The sequence below is a fragment of the Saccopteryx leptura genome, chromosome 9 (assembly GCF_036850995.1).
Source record: "Saccopteryx leptura isolate mSacLep1 chromosome 9, mSacLep1_pri_phased_curated, whole genome shotgun sequence".
NCBI lineage: Eukaryota > Metazoa > Chordata > Mammalia > Chiroptera > Emballonuridae > Saccopteryx > Saccopteryx leptura.
The window spans coordinates 69,817,933-69,842,317 of record NC_089511.1 but is presented as its reverse complement, the minus strand read 5'-3'; the positions used below and the strand labels follow the sequence as shown (position 1 = coordinate 69,842,317).

General features: G+C 43.0%; 1 protein-coding gene across 1 annotated transcript; it reads left to right on the top strand.

The window, feature by feature from the left end:
- The first annotated feature begins 13,730 nt into the window (after positions 1 to 13,730).
- LOC136380606 (thymosin beta-4) lies at positions 13,731 to 14,339 on the top strand. The gene has a single exon (XM_066348583.1). The coding sequence runs from the start codon at positions 13,802 to 13,804 to the stop codon at positions 13,934 to 13,936; it is 135 nt and encodes a 44-aa protein (XP_066204680.1). The 5' UTR covers positions 13,731 to 13,801; the 3' UTR covers positions 13,937 to 14,339.
- The last annotated feature ends 10,046 nt before the right edge of the window (positions 14,340 to 24,385 follow it).

Below are 24,385 nucleotides of genomic sequence, written 5' to 3'. Positions count from 1 at the left end.
AATAATAAACTACTTTTCGGTATATTGGTTTTTTTTATTGTTTTTGGGTTGTTGTTTTTTTAATCTTTACTTATTGAATTTTACAGAGAGAGGAGAGATGGGTAGGAGAGCGAGAAGTATCAACTTATAGCTGCTTCACTTTAGTTGTTCACTGATTGTCGTATGTACCTTGACAAGGCAAGCCCAAGGATTTGAACTGGCAACCTCAGCATTCCAGGTCGACTCTTTATCCACTACACCAGCACAGGCCAGGCTATATTGTTTTTTATACTTAAAACAGTCATTAGGCCTGAGCAGTGGATAGAGCATTGAACTGGGACATGGAAGACCCAGGTTTGAAACCCCGAGGTTGCCAGCTTGAATGTGGGCTCACCAGCTTGAGCATGGGGGTCGATGGCTTGAGCGTGGGATCATAGACATGACCCCTTGGTCGCTAGCTTGAGTCCAAAGGTCACTTGCTTGAAGCCCATAGTCTCTGGCTTGAACCCAAAGGTCACTTGCTTGAAGCCCATAGTCTCTGACTTTAGCCCAAGGTCGCTGGCTTGAGCACGGGGTCACTCACTCTGCTGGAGCCCCCCGGTCAAGGCACATAAGAGGAAGCAGTCAATGAACAACTAAGGTACCACAATGAAGAATTGATGCTTCTCGCCTGACCTGTGGTGGCACAGTGGATAAAGTGTCGACCTGGAATGCTGAGGTCGCCAGTTCGAAACCCTGGGCCTACCTGGTCAAGGCACATATGGGAGTTGATGCTTCCTGCTCCTTCCCTCTTTCACTCTCTCTCTCTCTCTCTCTCTCTCCAATAAAAATGAATAAATAAAATCTAAAAAAAAAAAAAGAATTGATGCTTCTCATCTGTCTCTTCCTGTCTGTCTCTGTCACAAAATAAATAAATAAATAAATATAAATAAATAAAACAGTCATTATGGCAGAGAACAGGTTGTTAAATTATTTGAATCCGACCACTCTCCCTCCTCCTCCCTTTCTCTTTCTCTCTCGCACTCTCTCTCCCTCCCTCCTGCAGCCATAGTTTCTTTGATTCCAGTGAATTGGCCTCACCTCAAGTGCTAAAAATAACTTGCTTGCTGAGCAATGGAGCAATGCCCCAGATGGGCAGAGCACTACCCCATAGGGGACTTGCCAGGTGGATCCCGGTTCAGACACATGTGGGAGTCTGTCTCTCTGCCTCCCTTGCTCTCACTTAATTAAAAAAAAAAAAAAAAAATAAAAAGGATTGACTGAACTTGATATACTTATACAAGACAATATCTCAAATATATTTTTAGTATAAAAAGAAAAGTAGCCTGACCTGTGGTGACATAGTGTATAAAGTATTGACCTGGAATGCTGAGGTCACCAGTGCACAACCCCAGGCTTGCCCGGCCAAGGTATATACGGGAGTTAATGCTTCCTGCTCCTCTCCCCTTTCTCTCTCTCTCTCCCCCCTCTATAAAATGAGTATTGTAAATAAAATTTTTTAAAAAGAAAAAGAAAGGAAAGTAAATAGACTAGTAGGTATAGTACACTAGACCAACTACTATGTTGAAAAGAAAAATGGGTACGTGCCCGGCCAGGCAGTGGTACAGTGGATAGAGCATTCATCTGGATCCTGAGGACCCAGTTTCCAAACCCCAAGGCCCCCAGCAGCTTGAGCACTGCTCCCGCTTGAGTGTGGGATCATTAACATAATTCCACAGTCACTGGCTTGAAACCCAAGGTCTCTGGCTTAAGCAAGGAGTCACTGGCTCTGCTGGAACCCCCAGGTCAAGGCACATTCATATGAGAAAGCAATCAATGAAAAACTAAGATGCTGCAATGAGGAATTGATGCTTCTTATCTCCCTTCCTGTCTGTCTGTCCCTCTATTTTTCTCTCTTTCTAAGAAAAAAAAACCAACAGCCTGACCAGGCGGTGGCGCAGCGGATAGAGCATTGGACTGGGATGTGGAAGGACCCAGGTTCGAGACCCCGAGGTTGAGCGTGGGCTCATCTGGTGTGAGCAAAAAGCTCACCAGCTTGGACTGAAGGTCGCTGACTCGAGCAAGGGGTTACTCGGTCTGCTGAAGGCCCACGGTCAAGGCACATATGAGAAAGCAATCAATGAACAACTAAGGTGTTGCAACGAAAAACTGACGATTGATGCTTCTCATCTCTTTCCGTTCCTGTCCGTCTGTCCCTGTCTATCCCTCTCTCTGACTCACTCTGTCTCTGAAATAAATAAATAAATAAAAAATTTAAAAAAAAATTTAAGAAAAAAAAAACAAAAAGCACTAAAGTGAAGCAAGTACAAGTTGATGCTTTTCGCCCTCTCTCTGAAAATCAATAATAATTTTTTTTCTTTTACAGAGACAGAGAGAGAGTCAGAGAGAGGGATAGATAGGGACAGATGGACAGGAACAGAGAGATATGAGAAGCATCAATCATCAGTTTTTCGTTGCGACACCTTAATTGTTCATTGATTGCTTTCTCATATGCGCCTTGACCGTGGGCCTCCAGCAGACTGCGTAACCCTTTGCTCAAGCCAGCGACCTTGGGTCCAAGCTGGTGAGCTTTGCTCAAACCAGATGAGCCCGCACTCAAGCTGTCAACCTCGGGGTCTTGAAACTGGGCCCTCCGTATCCCAGTCCGACTCTCTATCCACTGCGCCACTGCCTGGTCAGGCTAAATAAAATATATTTTTTAATATTTTAAAATACTTTCAGGGCCTAATCTGTGGTGGCGCAGTGGATAAAGCATCAACCTGGAACGCTGAGGTCGCTGGTTCAAAACCCTGCACTTGTCTGGTCAGGCACATATGGGAGTTGATGTTTCCTGCTCCTCCCCTCTTTTCCCTCTCTCACTCTCACTCTATCTCTCTCTCCTCTCTAAAATTAATAAATAAACTTTCAGAAACAGGCTGGACTTGTGGTGGCACAGTGGATAAAGCATCGACCTGGAACACGGAAGTCATCAGTTCGAAACCCTGGGCTTTCCTGGTCAAGGCACATATGGGAGTTGATGCTTTCTGCTCCTCCCCCTTCTCTCTCTCTCTCTCTCTCTCTCTGTCTCTCCTCTCTAAAATGAATAAATAAATTAAAATAATTTTGAAAATATTTTTAGAAACATATCAATCACTTTTCAACCTTTTGGCTAAGATCAAGTGTAGAATATATATCAGGACATTGAGAGATTATCTATGGTCATTTTGACAAATAGAAATTTTGACAACCATCTACTTTATTCCCTCAGGAGTAAATAATTGCTAACAATTTACTTCACGTTACTCCTCTACTATTTCCAGAAGATCCTTCTCTTGTCTACCTTATTATGTTTGAAATTTCTGCCCTGATAATCCCACCTTAGGAAAGACCATGTCTCTAAAACTGTTAAGGCACATACAGTGCCCCTCCTATTATAATATTTTTGTGAAGATTTATTTAGTTCATTCAATTTGCTGTAGACTTCAAAAGTACCATGGCCTTTTATGGGAAAGGACACAGGATCCGTAAAGGACTCTTGGGCTTCAGGACCATTGAGGAAGATTAACATGGCTATCTTAGAGAGGAGGGAATGAGAAGCTAGTGCCTTTAATTGAACCAGTGACCCCAGCATTCCAGGTCAATGTTCTATCCATTGTGCCACCACAGGTCACGTGCTAGTGCCTTTAACTGAATTGAGGGGGTAGCACTACTAAAAGATACCTTTCTCAAGAGTTATGAAGAATACTTGTGGCCCTGGCCGGTTGGCTCAGCGGTAGAGCATCGGCCTAGCGTGCGGAGGACCCGGGTTCGCTTCCCGGCCAGGGCACATAGGAGAAGCGTCCATTTGCTTCTCCACCCCTCCACCGTGCCTTCCTCTCTGTCTCTCTCTTCCCCTCCCGCAGCCAAGGCTCCATTGGAGCAAAGATGGCCCGGGCGCTGGGGATGGCTCCTTGGCCTCTGCCCCAGGCGCTAGAGTGGCTCTGGTCGCAACATGGCAACGCCCAGGATGGGCAGAGCATCACCCCCTGGTGGGCAGAGCATCGCCCCATGGTGGGCGTGCCGGGTGGATCCCGGTCGGGCGCATGCGGGAGTCTGTCTGACTGTCTCTCCCTGTTTCCAGCTTCAGAAAAATGCAAAATAAATAAATAAATAAATAAATAAAGAATACTTGCTAGCCCTGGCCGGTTGGTTCAGTGGTAGGGCATCAGCCCAGTGTGTGGATGTCCAGCATCGGATTCCTGGTCAGGGCACACAGGAGAAGTATCCATCTGCTTCTCCACCCCTCCTGCCCCCCTACCTCCTGCAGCCATGGCTTGATGGTTCCAGCGAGCTGGCCCCAAGCTCTGAGGATGGCTCTGTGGCCTCTGTCTCGGGCTCTAAAAATAACTCTATTGTGGTCCAGATGGGCAGAGCATTGCTCTTAGGGGGTTTGCTGGGTGGATCCCAGCCAGAGTGTATGCAGGAGTCTGTTTCTCTGCCTCCTATCCTCTCACTTAATGAAAATAAAAAGAGAGAGAGAGGATACTCACTGATACTTGTGGAGACTAGACCAAGGGATCAGCCTTGAGAACAATGGTGAAAGGGTCTCTGAAGCAATAATAGTGTAAGGACCATCATGAGGGCCTCCCTGAGCCAATACAAAGTTTCAAACCTTGGTAGTTAGTGGAGGTGGAAGTGCAGCCCTTGACATCAGTACTGTGTGGCAGTATATGCCAAGGTAACTATAATGAGCATCCCAGGAAGAGACCAGGTCCCTTTCCCCATTTTCTGCATGGCATGTAAATCCTCAAGTCTTTTTTTTTGTGTGTGTGTGTGTGTGTGTGACAGAGTCAGAGAGAGACAGAGAGAGGGATGATAGATAGGGACAGACAGACAGGAAGGGAGAGAGATGAGAAGAATCAATTCTTTGTTGCTGCACCTTAGTTGTTCATTGATTGCTTTTTCATATGTGCCTTGATGGAGGGGGGGAGGGCTACAGGAGACCAAGTGAGCCCTTGCTCAAGCCAGCCACCTTGGGCTCAAGCTGGTGAGCTTTGCTCAAACCAGATGAGCCAACACTCAAGCTGGCGACCTCAGGGTTTCAAACCTGGATCCTCAGCATCCCAATCCAACGCTCTATCCACTGCACCACTGCCTAGTCAGGCCCCAAGTCTTTTTTGTTAGTTTTTTACAGCTCCAAGGAGTAGACCCCTTAAAACATGATCAACATTTACTCTTTGGCCAACTGTGGCAAATGGAGTTTGATTTTATTTGGTTTAGAAAACTGGGCTTGACACAGAAGAAAATCATACTTACTACATTATAATTGCTGTAGAAGGTAAACTGGATCATTTGATGCTCACATTGCCGGGTGTCTGTCCAGAGCCAAGCATTTGTGTTCTTCTCACCCTGACTCCAGCCTTTTTTTGGGGGTGGGGGGTACAGCAAAGAACATCACAAATTTAATTTTTTTTTAACTGAGTTTTAGAGAGAAAGTGGGAAAAAGACAAAAAGACAGATGGCGGGGGAACATCGTTTGTTGTTCTGCTAATTTTATTTTAGAGTTTATTTATTGATTTTTAAATATTTTATTTATTGATTTTATAAGGAGAGGAGAAATAGGGAGGGATGGGGAGTGAGAAGTATCAATTCATTGTTACTTCACTTTAATTGTTCATTGATTTCTTGTCTTATGTGCCTTGACCAGGCATTCCTAGGGTTTTGAACCAGCAATCTTAGCGTTCCAGGTTGACACTTTATCCACTGTACCACCACAAGGCAGGCTATTTATTGATTTTAGAGAGAAGGGAGAGAGAGAGAGAGAGAGCAGGTGGAGTGGAGCAGGAAGCATCAACTCCACTGTACCACCATAGGTCAGCAAGTTGTTCCACTTATTTAAGCATTCATTGGTTGATTCTTGTATCTGTCTGATCTGGGATGGAACCCACAAGCTTGGCATACTGGAACAATGCTCTACACCAACTAAGCTATCAGGCCAGGGCCTATGGCTTGTCTGTCTAGCTTCATCTCCATTTCTATCCTTGCCCTTCTTCTTTAATCCACACCAAGGATCTTGCGCTCCAGCAAACCAAAATTACACACCTTCCCAAGCAGATGCTTTCACGTCATTGCTCACACAATTTCCTCTGCCTAGAAGGCTTTTCTTCTTTCTACCTACCAAGCGGTATCATACAAAGCCCCACTCATAAAACCTGTGACACATCCAGGAAGGTTTCATCTGTTCTTGACGCACATTGTTAACACATGTGTTAAGGGCTATAATATATAGTTACCTCATGAGGCAACCTGAGATTCCTGAGGACTAGGCTCCTCCTGCCTGATTCATCTCTGTGACCCAGCATATAGCCCATGTTTGTACCTAAATCAAATCTAATTTAACTAGTGCTTGATCCAGAATAATCGTGCTCTTGCTGCTTTCTCACTAACCTGGTGTCACTATACACAAATAGTTCTGGTCTGAGGGTAAATCACAGGAAGACCTGGTTGTCTACCAGTCAATGCCCAGGGCAAAGTCTAAAGGACAGGCACACCCCCTTCACATACCCGAGCATCTGGATTGTGGTGATTTATCTGGAAACTGTTTACAGCACACATAGTATACTGAGGATGATGTTTGGATTAACCACCTCAAGATTTTTTCCACACCAAATTCATCAGGCTAAAGTTCCTACACCTTAATTCAGAAAAATCAAGCCTTGACAATTAAGGCTGACTGACCTGTGGTGGCGCAGTGGGTAAAAGCGTTGACGTGGAACGCTGAGGTCGCCAGTTCGAAACCCCAGGCTTGCCTGGTCAAGGCACATATGGGAGTTAATGCTTCCTGTTCCTCCCTCTGTTCTTTCTATCTCTTTCCTCTCTCTGTCTCTTTCTCTCTCTGTGTCTCCTCTCTCTAAAAAAATGAATAAATAAAATGTAAAAAATAAATAATAGAAAGAAGACAATTAAGGCTGATTTAGAAAGCATTTCCTATTTTTGGATTCTCTTTATTACCATCATTTCTGCTTCTACAGCACATTTCTTTCTTTTACCAGAAAAAATAAAATAAAATAAAAAGCCCTGGAGATTTTTGTTTCTATTTCTATCCAAGGATAATGTGCAGTTTTGCTAAGCAACTGTGTTGACTCAAAGGTCAGATAAAAGAAGGTGGGGCAGGAGAAAGATATTTAATGCCATTTCTTTTTTTTTTTTTTTTTACAGGGACAGAGAGAGAGTCAGAGAGAAGGATAGATAGGGACAGACAGACAGGAACGGAGAGAGATGAGAAGCATCAATCATCAGTTTTTCATTGCGACACCTTAGTTGTTCATTGAGTGCTTTCTCATATGTGCCTTGACTGTGGACCTTCAGCAGACTGAGTAACCCCAAGCCAGCGACGTTGGGTCCAAGCTGGTGAGCCTTGCTCAAACCGGATGAGCCCGCGCTCAAGCTGGCGATCTCGGGTCTCGAACCTGGGTCCTCGGCATCACAGTCCTATGCTCTATCCACTGCGCCACCACCTGATCAGGCATGAAAATTTTCTTAAGGTCTCTTCTAGGTTCAGGATTCTACAGCTCCACATGCACACCCAAACACAGGAACTTAACCAATAAAGAAAGTAGTATTGGAGGAAAAAAAAGGTTCTTAGCTTGGAACACTAAAAGGCTAAGAATATTAGGAATCCCATGGTTCTGGTGTGAGAAGTGTTAAAGAAAAAATTTTTCTTCCCTGGCCAGAGAGCTCAGTTGGTTGGAGCATCATCCAGAGGCGCAGAAGGTTGCTGGTTTGATCCATAGCCAGGGCATATACAGGAACAGATCAATGTTTCTATCGCTCTCTCTTTCTCTCTCTCTCTCTCTCCCTCTCCCTTCCTCTCTCACTAAAATCAATAAATAAAAAATTTAAGAAAAAATTATTCTGACATTTGTTAAAATGGTTTATTCATGACTACTACAAAGTCTAGACAGCAGATAGCTGCAAAGCAAAGACAGCGAAGAAGCCAGGAATGTTTGCCAAGGAGCCGAGTGAGAGAGTTAATGGGTAGAAAATTACTAACGGGAGACATTAAGGGTAGGGGGATTCTTGCTCAACTGACTTAACAGGAATTTTGTTCATGGTAGATCAAGGATTTATATACATCAGAGGTGGGAGAATGAACTTGATCAGATATCAAGGATGGGAGATTTCAACTAAACTAACAGCATGATTCTTGCTAAGTCTGGCTGGGCAGGCAGAAGACAGGATGGGGCCCAAGGTCAAGGCCTTGTTGAGAAGGGGGCTCAGAGGAGCCTAAAGTTTAGTCAAGAAGTCTTTGGCAGGAGCCAGTACAAACGTCTTGTCACTCTGCCCCTCCCCACTTCATTAAAGAACTAATTTCTAGCCCTGGCAGGGTAGCACAGTTGGTTGAAGTGTCATCTCAATATGCCAAGGTTGTGGGTTCAATCCCCAGTCAGGGCACATATAAGAATCTTTCCCTCTTTCTCTCTCTCTCTAAAATCAATTAAGTTTTTTTTAAGATTTTTATTTTATTATATTTTATTTATTCATCTTAGAGAAGAGAAAGAGAGAGAGAAGTGGGAGGAGAAGCAGGAAGCATCAATTCCCATATATGCCTTAACCAGGGAAGGCAGGGTTTCAAACCAGCAACCTCAGTGTTTCAGGTCAATGCTTTATCCACTGCATCACCACAGGTTAGGTTCAATTAAGTTTTCAAGATCAGAAAAGATTGGGTAAGTTCAGTTTGGTATGGTGTAAGGCTAGTAGTCACAGCCATCATGACTGCCATTCAGGTGAAGTTCAAATTAGATTCAGATAGACAGTAGAGAAACAACGGAGCCAAAAACTGGTGAGCCATCTTTTATTCTAGCCTTGCAACTAGTGGGAGAGTAAATACACACAGCAGGAAAACACTTCCCTTTCATTCAGGGCTCCCAAAGCCACTGATTTATCCGAGTTTCCTAGAATCAAAGGTTTCTAGCTCACTAGTCTTATTTACCTCTGTTCCCCATCTCCTTCTCTCTGCACAAACTGGCTTCTCCTTCAGCACTCTGCCATCTTGGCTGCTTTTCCTCTCCTCCACGTGGCCTTTCTCTGCTCTCCTCCAGCATGGGCTCCTCTGCCCCATTTTATAGTGTAGAAATCAAAACTTTTAATCCAATATACAAATAAGAAAGTCTCTGATACAAAGCCACTCATCTAAGGCATAAATGGGATTCCTCATAAGAGTGCACCACCCCACATCATGCAACAGTCAAGGGTGTGGGGAAAAGCTTAGTGTTGAGAAGATCTTAAGGTTAGTTAGAGGGTAGGAAAGGCTTAGTCTTAAAACTAAGCCTTAGGCTATAAGGACCCTGCCTGTTTACAGCTTGTCCCTCACACCCAATGCAAACTATAAGCGAGCAAACATATACATTGTAAAGCAAGTACACACGGCCACCATCACAGCCGCCTGGCCTATGCAGGTTCACATTGGATTCGAACAGACGGTAATGAAACAAAGGAGCCAAAAACTGGTGGACCGTTACCTTTAATCCTAGCTTGCACCCGGAAGAAAAGTAAAAACACACTCTGGGCTCCAAAACCCACTCATTCAGTGGTCACAAAGCTACTGACTTATCCCAGTTTCCTAGAATCAAAGGTTTCTAGCTCACCAGACTTATTCACTTCTGTTCCCCATCTCCTTCCTTCTCCCTGCACAAGCTCTGCACAAACTGGCTCCTCACTCAGCACTCCACCATCTTGGCTGCTTCTCCTGGCCTCCTTCACGTGGCCTCTCTGCTCTCTCCTCTAATGTTAATCTCAGGAACCGAGAGAGCAAGCTCCCGGTCTGCCCCCATTTTATAGTGTAGAAATCAAAACCTTTAATCCAATATACAAAATAGGGAAGTCTCTGATACAAAGTCACTTATATGAGGCATAATGGGATTGCACCACCCCACATCAAAAAGGGTGGGAAAGGCTTAGTCCTAAAACCAAGCCCCAGGCTACAAGGATCCTACCTGCCCACAGCCCACCCCCAACACACATTAATATCATCTGGGCGATGAGCTTCCATGTAGGCAGCGCCATCTTTAACAAAGTGAACATAATATATTTTATCTGCCCAACCTACATCATATTCGCAAACTAATTTGACCCACAGTAGGGAACTAGAATAATAATATAAACAAAATTATTTTTTGATGGTAGGATTACAAGCAATTTTTATTTCTTTGGCCCTAGCTGGGCATCTCAAGTGGTTAGAGCATTGTCCCAATATGACAAAGTTGCAGTTTTGGTCTCCATTTAGGGCACATACAGGAGTCAACCAATGAATGCATAAATAAGTTGATGTTTCTCTCACTAAAATCAATAAATAAAATTAAAGCAGGGTTTTATTTTATTCCTTTGAGTTTTCCTATACTTTCCAAAAATTGTATAATAAGACCCCAATAACTTTTGGTTTAAAAGAAGTTAGGGTAGCCTGACCAGGTGGTGGCGCAGTGGATAGAGCGTCGGACTGAGATACGGAAGGACCCAGGTTCGAGACCCCGAGGTCGCCAGCTTGAGCGTGGGCTTATCTGGCTTGAGCAAAGAGCTCACCAGCTTGGACCCAAGGTCGCTGGCTCCAGCAGGGGGTTACTCAGTCTGCTGAAGGCCCACGGTCAAGGCACATGTGAGAAAGCAATCAATGAACAACTAAGAAGTCGCAACGCGCAATGAGAAACTGATGATTGATGCTTCTCATCTCTCTCCGTTCCTGTCTGTCTGTCCCTATCTCTGCCTCTGTAAAAAAAAAAAAAAAAAAAAAAAGATGAAAAAAAAAAAAAGAAGTTAGGGTAGCTGGCTTTTCTACACTGGCACTGTAGAAGCCAATACGTTTTCTTTCTTTCTCTTTTTTTTTTTTTTTTTTGTCTTTTTCTGAAGTTGGAAACGGGGAGGCAGTCAGACAGACTCCCGCATGTGCCCGACCGGGATCCACCCGGCACGCCCACCAGGGGGCGATGCTCTGCCCATCTGGGGCGTTGCTCTGTTGCAACCAGAGCCATTCTAGCGCCTGAGGCAGAGGCCATAGAGCCATCCTCAGCGCCCGGGCCAACTTTGCTCCAATGGAGCCTTGGCTGCAGGAGGGGAAGAGAGAGACGGAGAGGAAGGAGAGGGGGAGGGGTGGAGAAGCAGATGGGCGCTTCTCCTGTGTGCCCTGGCCAGGAATTGAATGCAGGACTCCTGCACGCCAGGCCAACACTCTACCACTGAGCCAACCGGCCAGTGCTGAAGCCAATATGGTTTCTAAACGAAATGATGAGACTCCATCACTCTGCCTCCCCATTAAACTCAGGGTCAAAGGGCAGATTTCAGAGTTGGAAAAAATGACTTCCAGAAAGAAAGTAGAGCATCAGCCTGCCAGAAAGGCTGCAACTAAGTGCCCTGGAGCCAGAGCAAGTCAACAAAATGCTTATTATTTAAAACAGAGAAATTCAGATTAACTCTTTTTTGATAGCCCCCACCCCTACCAAAAAAAAAAAGAATAAAAAGTGGAAGCCTAAGGCAAGATACCAAAACCAGTTTCAGGATTTTAAAGGCAAAACTGCTTCTCTTCAGTTGTATTACAGCTGAGGGTGTAAAACTGGGCCTCTTATCCCACTATTTACATACAAATTTGATTTAAAAAAACGAGTTGGCCCAGCTCCAGGTGCTCAGATCTCAAAGGAACTCTGTTTCCAGCAAGGCCCCTGCCTTCTAGCTACAAGTCTTGCTCTTCTGCTTTCTTATAAAGGGAAGGAAGAAAAGAGGCTAAGATACCTCCCTCACACACGGAAACTCTCATGCACTGGGGAACAAATCATATCTTCCCTCTTCTCACTATCTACCTATAAAGCCAGTATCCACGGCCACCATCACAGCAGCCTGGCCTATGCAGGTTTGCATTGGATTCGAACAGACGGTAATGAAACAATGGAGCCAAGAACTGGTGGGACATCATCTTTATTCAAGCTTGCACCTGGCAAGCAAGTAAAACACACACTGGGCTCCAAAACCCACTCATTCAGTGCTCACAAAGCTACTGACTTATCCCAGTTTCCTAGAATCAAAGGTTTCTAGCTCACCAGACTTATTCACCTCTGTTCCCCATCTCCTTCCTTCTCCCTGCACAAACTCTGCACAAACTGGCTTCTCCTGACCTGTGGTGGCGCAGTGGATAAAGCGTCGACCTGGAAATGCTTTCGCCGGTTCGAAACCCTGGGCTTGCCTGGTCAAGGCACATATGGGAGTTGATGCTTCCAGCTCCACCCCCCTTCTCTCTCTCTCTCTGTCTCTCCCTATCCTCTCTAAAATGAATAAAAAAAAAAAAAAAAACTGGCTTCTCACTCAACACTCCGCCATCTTGGCTGCTTCTCCTGGCCTCCTCCACATGGACTTTTTCTGCTCTCTGCTCTAATATTAATCTCAGGAACCAAGAGAGCAAGCTCCCGGTCTGCCCCCATTTTATAGTGTAGAAATCAAAACCTTTAATCCAATATACAAATAGGGAAGTCTCTAATACAAAGTCACTTATCTGTGGCATGATGAGATTGCACCACCCCACATCAAAAAGGGTGGGAAAGGCTTAGTCCTAAAACCAAGCCCCAGGATACAAGCATCCTGCCTGCCCACAGCCCACCCCCAACACACAATTATAATCACACCCATCCCAAGCAATCACCTGGGCACGGGCTTCCATGTGGGCAGCGCCATCTTGAACAAAGTGAGCATAATATATTTTATCTGCTCAACACTACCTGTAACTAGTTGTTTAAGCTTCTTAACAGCAGGAATCCAGGATTCTCTTATTCGTCCATGTCTATGTTCTGGAATGCCCCCCACAATCCTGCTCAATAGTAGAAAATGGCTCACTGAACAAGATGGTGAAAGTGTGATAGGGGAGGACTAGCTCTTTGAGTTGGTACCAACCAACCCTGGCTTAATACAAAGCAGATGTAGTTCATTCAGCATTCTACAGTGGATCCAAATAAAATATGAGACTTTGTACTGTTGTAAAGTACCGTACTTTACTTCTGCGGGTTTACATAGATGCAGGGGTTGGGAACCTATGGCTTGTGAGCCAGATGTGGCTCTTTTGATGGCTGCATCTGGCTCACAGACAAATCTTTAATAAAAAAAATAATAACGTTAAAAATATAAAACATTATCATGTATTACAATCCATTCATTTCCTACCACTCATGTTCATGGTTGCGGGTGGCTGGAGCCAATCACAGCTGTTCTCCAGACAACACCAAATTTTTATTGGATAATGCATAATGTACATGGGCTGTTGTATGGCTCTCACGGAATTACATTTTAAAATATGTGGTGTTGCCTGACCTGTGGTGGCGCAGTGGATAAAGCATCAATCTGGAAACGCTGAGGTTGCCGGTTCAAAACCCTGGGCTTGCCTGGTCAAGGCACATATGGGAGTTGATGCTTCCAGCTCCTCCCTCCCTTCTCTCTCTCTCTCTCTCTCTCCCCTCTCTATAATGAATAAATAAAATCTTTGAAAAAAAAAAAAGAAAAAAAAATTTAAATATGTGGTGTTTATGGCTCTCTCAGCCAAAAAGGTTCCTAATCCCTGACATAGAGACACCAAGTCCAAATAAATATTTGAGGAGTTTTATTAAGTAAGCTGGCTGCATATGACAAACGCGGGGTATAGCTGACCTAAATCATGCAGTGTTGAATATAGCTCTGAGGCTGGTTATATACCCTTGACTACATATAAGTTGGGGGAAAAGGAGGGGAAACATGAAACAATAATCAATTCATTAAGAAACTTATGACTCGGCGGCAGCCACTGAGCAGATCGGACATCTCTCTGGATCGCGCACCTCGCTCGGCTTCCTCTGCAAGCATGTCTGACAAACCCGATATGGCTGAGATTGAGAAATTCGATAAGTCGAAATTGAAGAAGACCGAAACGCAAGAGAAAAACCCGCTGCCTTCGAAAGAAACAATCGAACAGGAGAAGCAAGCCGGCGAATCGTAATGAGGCACGCCCCGCCAATATGCACTGTACATTCCACAAGCATTGCCTTCTTATTTTACTTCTTTTAGCTGTTTAACTTTGTAAGATGCAAAGAGGTTGGATCAGTTTAAATGACTGTGCTGCCCCTTTTCACATCTGAACTACTGCCAATGAAGGCCGCACCTGCCTCTCCCATCCCATGGCCTGTCTGGCTGGCAGGGAAGGAAAAGAACCTGCATGTTGGTGAAGGAAGAAGCTGGGTGGGACAGGGAAATCTAGAGTAAAAACCAACCTGGTCCAAGGTGTCCTGCAGGCTGTTCAATGCGGTTTAATCAGAGTGCCATTTATTTTTTTGTTAAAATGATTTTAATTATTGGAATGCACAATTTTTTTAATATGCAAATAAAAAGTTTTAAAACCTGAAGAAAAAAAAAAAGAAACTTATAACATTTGTCTACAGCAGGGGTAGTCAATCTTTTTTTTTTATAGAGACAGAGAAAGAGTCAGAGAGAGGGATAGACAGGGACAGACAGACAGGACTGGAGAGATAAGAAGCATCAATCATTAATTTTTAATTGTATATTGAAACATCTTAATTGTTCATTGATTGCTTTCTCATATGTGCTTTGACTGTGGGCCTTCAGCAGATCAAGTAACCCCTTGCTGGAGCCAGTGACCTTGGGTCCAAGCTGGTGAGCTTTTGCTCAAACCAGATGAGCCCGTGCTCAAGCTAGAAACCTTGGGGTCTTGAACCTGGGTCCTCGGTATCCCAGTCTGACACTCCATTTACTGTGCCACCACCTGGTCAGGCGGGTAGTCAACCTTTTTTATACCTACTGCCTACTTTTGTATCTCTGTTAGTAAACTTTTCTAACTGCCCACCAGTTCCACAGTAATGGTGATTTATAAAGTAGGGAAGTAACTTTACTTTATCAAATTTATAAAGCAGAGTTACAGCAAGTTAAAGCATATAGTAATAATTACTTACCAAGTACTTTATGTCAGATTTTCAGTAAGTTTGGCAGAATAAATCTTTTTTGTTGTTGTTGTTTTTTAAAGAGACAGAGAGAGAGAGAGTCAGAGAGAGATATAGACAGGGACAGACAGAAAGGAATGGAGAGATGAGAAGCACCAATCATTAGTTTTTCGTTGCACGTTGCAACACCTTAGTTGTTCATTGATTGCTTTCTCATATGTGCCTTGACCACAGGCCTTTAGCAGACCGAGTAACACCTTGCTCGAGCCAGCGATCTTAGGTTCAAGCTGGTGAGCTTTTGCTCAAACCAGATGAACCCACGCTCAAGCTGACGACCTCGGGGTCTCGAACCTGGGTTCTCTCCATCCCAGTCCAACGCTCTATCCACTGCGCCACTGCCTGGTCAGGCGGCAGAATAAATCTTTGTAAAACAACTTACTATAGTTAAATCTATCTTTTTATTTATACTTTGGTTGCTCCGCTACTGCCCACCATGAAAGCTGGAACGCCCACTAGTGGGCGGTAGGGACCAGGTTGACTACCACTGGTCTATAGGATCAATAAGAACATTCCTATTAAAACCTATAAGCTAACACAATAGTGATGTCGTTTTATATATGAAAGACATTCACAAATCTTCTAGTGTCTACCTCCCATTCCTTTGTCTAGAGCAGTGGTAGTCAACCTGGTCCCTACAGCCCACTAGTGGATGTTCCAGTTTTTATGGTGGGTGGTAGCAGAGCAACCAAAGTATAAATAAAAAGATAGATTTAACTATAGTAAGTTGTTTTATAAAGATTTATTCCGCCAAACAGTGATCATCTGACATATAGTACTTGGTAAGTAATTATTACTATATGCTTTAACTTGCAGTAACTCTGCTTTATAAATTTTATAAAGTTACTTTCCTACTTTATAAATCACCATTACTTTGAAACCAGTGGGCAGTTAGAAAATTTTACTACTAACAGAGATATAAAAGTGGGAGGTAGGTATAAAAAGGTTGACTACACTCGGTCTAGAGGTATATGTTACTCTCAGGATTCCAGGAAGGGAGGAAGAGCTAAAATCAGTGTAGGGTATGTAAATTTTGTCTCTTCTTGAAAGGGAAAGGAAGTTCTTCAGAGAACCTTTATTCTATAGTTAAAACTAAATGACGCAATCATCCTTACAAACCAAAAAGCTTCTGCATTCCTCTCCCTCCTTTCTTTAGAGAAAGGATGGACAAGAAGCCTGACTTTTCCTCCTAAAATATTAATATTAATTTTTTCAATTCTTTGGCACCTTACCACAGTAGAAGCAGCTATCATAGCCTGGCCCACGTGGCACCGTGGATAGAGCATTGACCTGTAATGCAAGATTGCTGATTGGAAACACTGGGCTTACCTGGTCTAGGCACATACAACAAGCAAGCAATGAACAGCTAAAGTGAAGCAACTATGAGTTGATACTTCTTGCTCTCCCACCCCTGTGTAAAACCAATTTTTAAAAAAAAATCTTTTAAAATGTAGCTATCATACAACAATAATAAATACTTATTGAGCCTGCTAAATTCCAGGTATGCTTTGAGTAATAAACAGGAAGACACAAAGGTAAAGGAAGCTTTTCCATTAGTTTAAATTGCTTACAAGCCAGTATTCTTCAAAACATCAAAACCTTCATAACATAGTCAAGACCAGAAAAACAAAGCAGGGGAGGAGAGAACAGAACTTAAATTTTTTTAAAGATTTTATTTATTCATTAGAGAGAGAGAGAGAGAGAGAGAAAGAGAAGGGGAAGGAGCAAGAAGCATCAACTCCCATATGTGCCTTGACCAGGCAAGCCCAGGGTTTTGAACCGGCAACCTTAGCGTTTCCAGGTTGACTCTTTATCCACTGCGCCACCACAGGTCGAGAACAGAACTTAAAAGAGACTGAGAGGCATGTAAGCCAATGCAGTGGAACGTGTGAACCTTATTTGGATCCCAATTTGAACAAACTAAATGAAAAACAATTTATTAGAAATGTGAACATTATCTGGATATTTGATATAAAAAACAAAATGGACTGACCTGTGGTGGCTCAGTGGATAAAGAATTGACCTAGAATGCTGAGGTCACCGATTCAAAACCCCAGGCTTGACTGGTCAAGGCACATATGGGAGTTGATGCTTCCAGCTCCTCCCTCCCCTCTCTCTCTCTCTCTCCCCCTCTAAAATGATTTTAAAAAAGATTTATTTTAAAAAAATCACATCCCAGTTCGACGCTCTATCCATTGCGCCACCGCCTGGTCAGGCTTTCACTCTTATTGTTAAAGATGACTGCTGTTCGCCTGACCAGGCGGTAGTGCAGTGGATGAGCGTCAGACTGGGATGAAGAGGACCCAGGTTCGAGACCCGGAGGTCGCCAGCTTGAGCGCGGGTTCATCTGGTTTGAGCAAAAAGCTCACCAGCTTCAACTCAAGGTCGCTGGCTCAAGCAAGGGGTTACTCGGTCTGCTGAAGACCCGCGGTCAAGGCACATATGAGAAAGCAATCAATGAACAACTAAGGTGTTACAACGCGCAACAAAAAACTAATGATTGATGCTTCTCATCTCTCCGTTCCTGTCTGTCTGTCCCTGTCTATCCCTCTCTCTGACTCTCTCTCTGTCTCTGTAAAAAAAAAAAAAAAAGATGGCTGCTGTCCATGTGCTGATGCTCTTACATGATACAGCTAATTGCCTTTCATGCTTGGGAAGGGGCTTGGTTATGCTAATGCAGTGGTTCTCAAAGTGTGTGCCAGGGTGCACTGGTACGCCCTAGAAGATTTCCAGGTGCGCCCTATGGTATTCCAGAAAAATATGTGCCTGTTGGGACAAAAAAACCAACAGGGTTTTTGGAGTTTATATTTTGGGAGGATAGAGGTGTGGTGTGGGGGGAATTGGCTGTAAGCTGACAGTCTGCCCAAGCTCCCACCTCACTTGCCTAATTAGGTTGCAAAAGGCTGTTAAGCTGTGGTGTTGGATTGTTTACCATACCCCCATGTTCCCTGGAAAGACTGGAGGCAAGTTTCTTCTATCCTTTGTTTGGTGTAAAGTTAAGATGATATGTATGGTGGGGGTTTTGGATTGATCATTACACATAAGGAATTGCCTCTTGAAGCCTTTTGGATGTCTATAAAAGAAGACTATGTGGCAACATCTAAAAAAGCTTTGAACATTTTACTACAATTTTCAACATCCTAATTATGTGAATTAGGATTTTCTACCCTCAACACAATTAAGAGTAAAAAGAGAGAAATTCTTCAATGTATTGATAAGGAAAAGAGAGTTTGCCTTTCTAATATATGCCCAAACATTGAAGAAATCGCTAGGACACATCAGGCTCATGTTTCTCATAAACACAAGAATGAAAAAACTTAACACATCTGAGCTGGGACCAGCCAAATTTACTAAATCTTACTAAGAATGTGTGTATATATATATATATATATATATATATATAAAGATAACTTTTTTTTTTAATTTTTTAACCCCTCTTTTTTACAAATTCTAAAAAGCATTATTCAAAAAATGTAACATAAAAATATCTTTTAATGTCAGAATAAATTTAATTTTGTCATATTTATTTCATTTAATTACCATAAAAGCATGCTTGGACTTTATATTTTTTCTTTAATATTTGACTTTATTATTATAACATATTTCTCAGAAATTAGTATGTAGTGCGCCTACAATTATTTGTAGGATATTAAATGTGCCCCGACTTCAAAAAGTTTGAGAACCCCTGTGCTAATGTGTGTTGGTGGAGGGCTTTCACCCGAAAAGTTTTAAAAGGAGGAGCTAGGAGGCAATTTTGGGAGAGACCACGTTGTTGTAGAGAGGAGGAGCCCGTGTTATAGCAGGCAGAGAGGCCACGTGGAGGAGAGGAGCAGCCAGAATGGAAGAATGCATAAGGGACTGAGTGAGGCTATTAAGCCTTTGCTTCTAGGAAAACCGGAAAGATTCTCCTGGTTGTAAAGCTGGAGGAACGTGTGGGTGGGTTTTGGTGCCCTGTGTATTTGTTTTTTCTCGTTGGCCTATATGAGTCTAGAATAAAGGAAAATGGCCCACTAGTTCTTGGTTCTGTTGATTCCTTACCATCTGTCTGGATTAAATGCGAACCTGCAAAGGCCAGGAGGCTGTGATGGTGGCTGCGGCTACTGGCTCTTATATAGCTCTTAAAATACCTCCACCCCTCCAACTCATCCTCTGCCCTCCACCCCACTGCCCCCCTCAAAATACCTCTAGTTTTTAAAAATATATATATCAGCATGTTAGATAAGTTGGTGATGTTCTTTTCTGCTCTTCAGTAAAAATGATTACTAACCTTCAGTCATCACCTCTTACAATAAGGTATATCTGGGTAGCAGAGTGCTTATAAAATATACTTTCCAATAAGACACAAAACATTAATATTTAAAATAACATCTTCAAAGGAGAAAATTGTCTGTTTTTTAGTAAACTCTGGCACCATAATCTCACACACACACCCCCTACACACACACACACACACACACACACACACACACACACACTCAGGAAAGAAAAATATCAGCCTTGAAAAGCAGAAGTAGCCTGACCAGGTGGTGGTGCAGTGGATAAATCATCAGACTGAGATGCAGAGGACCCAGGTTCGAGACCCCGAGGTCGCCAGCTTGAGCACGGCTCATCTGGTTTGAGCAAGGCTCTCCAGCTTGAGCCCAAGGTCCCTGGCTTGAGCAAGGGGTCACTCGGTCTGCTGTAGCCCCCCAGTCAAGGCACATATGAGAAATCAATCAATGAACAACTAAAGAAGTGCAATGAAGAATTGATGTTTCTCATCTCTCTCCCTTCCTGTCTGTTTGTCCCTATCTGTCCCTCTCTCTGACTCTCTCTGTCTCTGCCTCAAAAAAAAAAAGAAAAGAAAAGAAAAAAATATATATATGAAAAGCAGAAGTGGTATGAGCCTTCAGAGTTTGGAGACGACAAATTTTGATTGCTATCAAAGTTGTGACATTATTCCTCATATTAGGACGAACAGTCACACTGAGAATATTAAGAATTTTTTTCCTTTAAGTAAACTAATTTCCATTTCCCATACATAACACTGCTTGGGTAGACTTTTTGTCTTATAATAGAATCAGGAAATCTAATACTATGCCTAAAAAAACCTATGTTTCATCTGTTTCTATTCTTCCCATTCTGTCAAAAAATACTTGTAAAGCCAGTAGCCACAGCCACCTGGCCAATGCAGGTTCGCATTTAATCTGGACAGATCATAAAGAAACAATGGAGCCAAAACCCAGTGAGCCATTTTCCTTTATTCCTGCTTGCAACCAGCAGGCAAGAAAACACTTCCCTTTCTATTCAGGACTTTCAAAGCCATTGACTTTTTCCAGTTTTTTCCTAGAATCAAAGGCCCACACGAGTCTTATTCACCTCTGTTCCCCATCTCATTTTCCTGCACAAACTGGCTTCTCCTTCAGCATTCCGCCATTTTAGCTGGCTCCTCTCCTCCATGTGGCCTCTCTGCCCTGCTGCAACATGGGCTACTCCTCTCTACAAGAATGTGGTTTCTCTCCTCCACAATGGCCTCCTAGCTCCTCTTTTTTAAAAACTTTTGGTGCAAAAGTTCCTCCTCCAGCACACATTAGCATAACTAAGCCCCTTCCCAAGCATGAAAGACAATTAGCTGTATCACATGAGAGCATCATCACGTGAGAGCAGCAGCCATCTTTAACAGAGTGAGCATAAAATAACTTATCTGCCTGACAATACTTAATAAAGAATCTGAGGCCTAAACTGAAGTCAAGCAAGTGCCGAGGATCACATAGCTAGTTAGTGATTGGACAACGAGTGAAAATGAGGAAGATCTCCAACTCCTGGTCTAGGAGCAGAAATCGGCAAAGTACGGTTAGCAGACCCAATCTGGCCTACTGCATGAGTATGGCCTGCAAGCTAAGATGATCTTTACATTTTAAATGGTTAAAAAAATCAAAAGAAGTCCTGACGAGACAGTGGTGCAGTGGATAGAACATCAGACTGGGATGCAGAGGACCCAGGTTCAAAACTCCGAGGTCACCAGTTTCAGCACGGGCTCACCAGCTTGAGCACAGGGTTGCTGGCTTGAGTGTGGGATCATAAACATGACCCCAAGGTCACTGGCTTGAGCCCAAGGTCACTGGCTTAAGCAAGGGGTCACTTACTCTGCTGTAGCAACCTGGTCAAGGCACGTATGAGAACGCAATTAATGAACAACTAAGGTGCTGCAACAAAGAACTGATGCTTCTCATCTCTCTCCCTTCCTGTCTGTCTGTCCTTCTCTGTCTCTCTCTCTGTCTCTGTCACAAAAAACAAAAAATCAAAAGAAGAAGAATATTTCTTGACGTGAAAATTATATGAAATTCAAATTTCAGTGTCTGAAGTTTTATTGGAACGCTGGCACACTCATTCGTGTGTATGTTGTCTGTCTCTGCTTTGGTCAGAAGAGTTGGGTGGTTGCAGCAGAGACTCTGCAAAGCCTAAAATATTTCCTCTGACTCTGCAGAAAAGTTAACAGAATTCTTGTCTAGAACCCTATCAGTGTCAAGACTTCCTTGCAGAACAGGGCCAGACATATGAAAGTATTCCTTTTTCTATCTTTTAAAAAAAATTTATTGATTTATTTTAGAGAGAGACAGACAGACAGACAGACAGACAGAAACATCTATCTGTTCCTGTATGTGCCCTGACCGGAGATCAAACTCACAACCTTTGCACATTGAGACAATGCTCTAACCAACTAAGCCATCTGGCCAGGGCATGAAAAGTATTCTTAGTGTACAAATGATAGGCATTCTGGGCCTCCTGGTCCAACCCAGTTGCTTTATACTGTATGCTGGATACTGTTGAAAGAGGAGAGAACTGGTAGTTGCCCTAGGGGCCTCCAGCCAACATGGTAGCCAAAGTGGGGTAATTTACTTTCTGTTCTCATTGCCCATTCAATCACAAAGCCTCTCAGCAAAGCCTGTCAACAAGGAGACCAATTAGTGCCAATTTTGATGTGAAAAACACTTCCTTAAGGTGAGACTGAGATCACCACCTCATTTCACACAAACAATTCAGGGTCAAAAGGTTAACTATGGTTAGATTCAAATCAGGGCTTAAAAAGTGAAAGGCATCCTTCTGACCAATCCCTAGAGCTCTCCAAACTCCTTAGGAAAAAAGTGTAAAAGAATTCAGCTCATTTACCAGAAGGGGACCTAACACTTTAGGGGTAAACAGCCAACAGGCCCTGCAAATTAAATATCCCTTCTACAAAACTGCCCTCAGATTTCCCAGAGATGTTTATGGCAAAACTTTATTAGAGCCATGTGTAGTTAAATCAGTTTCCTTGGAATTCATTTGAAGAGTACCAGATAGCAGGGCCTCCACTTCAGAATACCAAATTATTTAGAAAACTCACCTCCAAGAGCCAGTGAGTTTTCAAAACACATTTCTAAGAAGTGAAAATATTTTTGCATGAGCAAAAAGATACATTGGTAGACAACCTCATTTTATACTAGAGTGCCTAAAAATGTACTGTAAATAAAGGGTTTTTTTGGTGTATACTGGGATATTTAAGATGAGCAGAGCTTACTACTTAAACCCTTTAATGAATCATTTTACAACAAATAAAACTATTTTTTGAGTGTGCACTTTGTTGTTCAAAATAACCTTATTTTATTTTACTTGTTTCTTTAATGTTTTAAATTGATTTTTAGAGAGAGGGATAAGGAGATAGAGAAACATTAATTTGTTGTTCCACTTTTTTTAAAAATTATTTTTATTTATTGATCTGAGAGAGAAAGGAAGGAGAGAGAGACAGGAACGTTGATCTGTTCCTGAATGGGTCCTGACTGGGGATTGAACCCAACCTTTATGCTTCAGGATGAAGCTCTAACTATCCTAAATATACACTAGGGTGTTGTTCCACCTATTTATGCATTCATTAGTGTTATTCTATTTTATTTTATTTATTCATTTTAGAGAGGAGAGGGAGAGACAGAGAGAGAGAGAGAGGAGAGACAGAGAGAGAGAGAGAGAGGAGAGACAGAGAGAGAGAAGGGGGGAGGAGCTGGAAGCATCAACTCCCATATGTGCCTTGACCAGGCAAGCCCAGGGTTTCAAACCGGCGACCTCAGCATTTCCAGGTCGACGCTTTATCCACTGCGCCACCACAGGTCAGGCCATTAGTGTTATAAAGTACCGTTCCACCGGGTTTACGTAGAGACTCCAAGTCCAAATGAATTTTAAGAAGCTTTATTAAAAGGAGGAGATTTAATAATATGCCGGCTGCATATGACTAACACAGGGCATAGCTGACACAAATCACGTGTGCCGACTATACCCCTGAGGCAGGTTATATACCTTGGATCACACACAGGTTGGCGGGAAAAGGAGGAGGGGGAGAGATGACACAATTCATTAGCAAACTTATAACATTCGTCTATAGGATTTATAAAAATATTTCTACACGTTAAAACTTACAAGGTAATACAATAGTGAAAAATGTTGTTACACATATTAAAAGATATTCCCAAATCTTTCAGTGTTCATCTGCCATCCCTTTGTCTAGAGGTATATACATTAATTACACGTTTTCAGGAGGGGAGGGGGAGTCTACATGGCGCCAGGGGATAAGCGTCCGTGAATGGCCTGTTAAAGAAGGAAAGAGAGGACAGGAAAAAGGCTTGCCTTTCTCTCCCCTTTCCCTGCACCTGGCTAGGTGTTTATTCTCTTCCTCACAGGTGTGGGGGGAGGTAGGGGATCTAAATCTCCCCAGCACAAAATCTCTTCATTTACAACACAATGTTGTTGTCTATCCTGAGTTGGTGCAAATCACACATAAGTATAAAAATCATATTTACAAAATCTCTCTGTATGCTTAGCCCAAACTATAAAACGCCTTTTAAGCTTCCTTGTAAAAGGGTTTTCTACACAGTATATCTCTGCAAGCCAGAAAACTCCTACATCCCTTTACTTTCACTCCCTACAGAACGGAGACGACAAGAAACCTGACTTTTTCTCCTAAAACATCAATATTAATTTTTTCAATTCTTTGGTACCTTACCACATTAGTTGATTCCTTTCTTGATTTTTATTGGTTGATGCTTATATGTGCGATGACCAGAGATCAATCAGCAACTTTGTTGTATCGGGACAATACTCGAACCAACAGAGGTACCCAGCCAGGTTAGGAATCTAATTTTAAAATTCAAATACCATTCCCCAGTGGATAGAATGTTGACCTGGGAGGCTGAGGGTTCAGGTTTGAAACCAAGAGGTCACCGGCTTGAGCTCGGGCTCACCAGCTTGCGTGCAAGGTCGCCAGCTTGAGCATGGGATCATAAACATGACCCCATGGTTGCTGCCTTGAGCCCAAAAGTTGCTGACTTGAAGCCCAAGGTTGCTGACTTGAGCAAGGAATTACTGGCTCACCTAGAGTCCTCACATCAAGGCACGTATGAGAAAGCAATCAATGAACATAGCTGACCTGT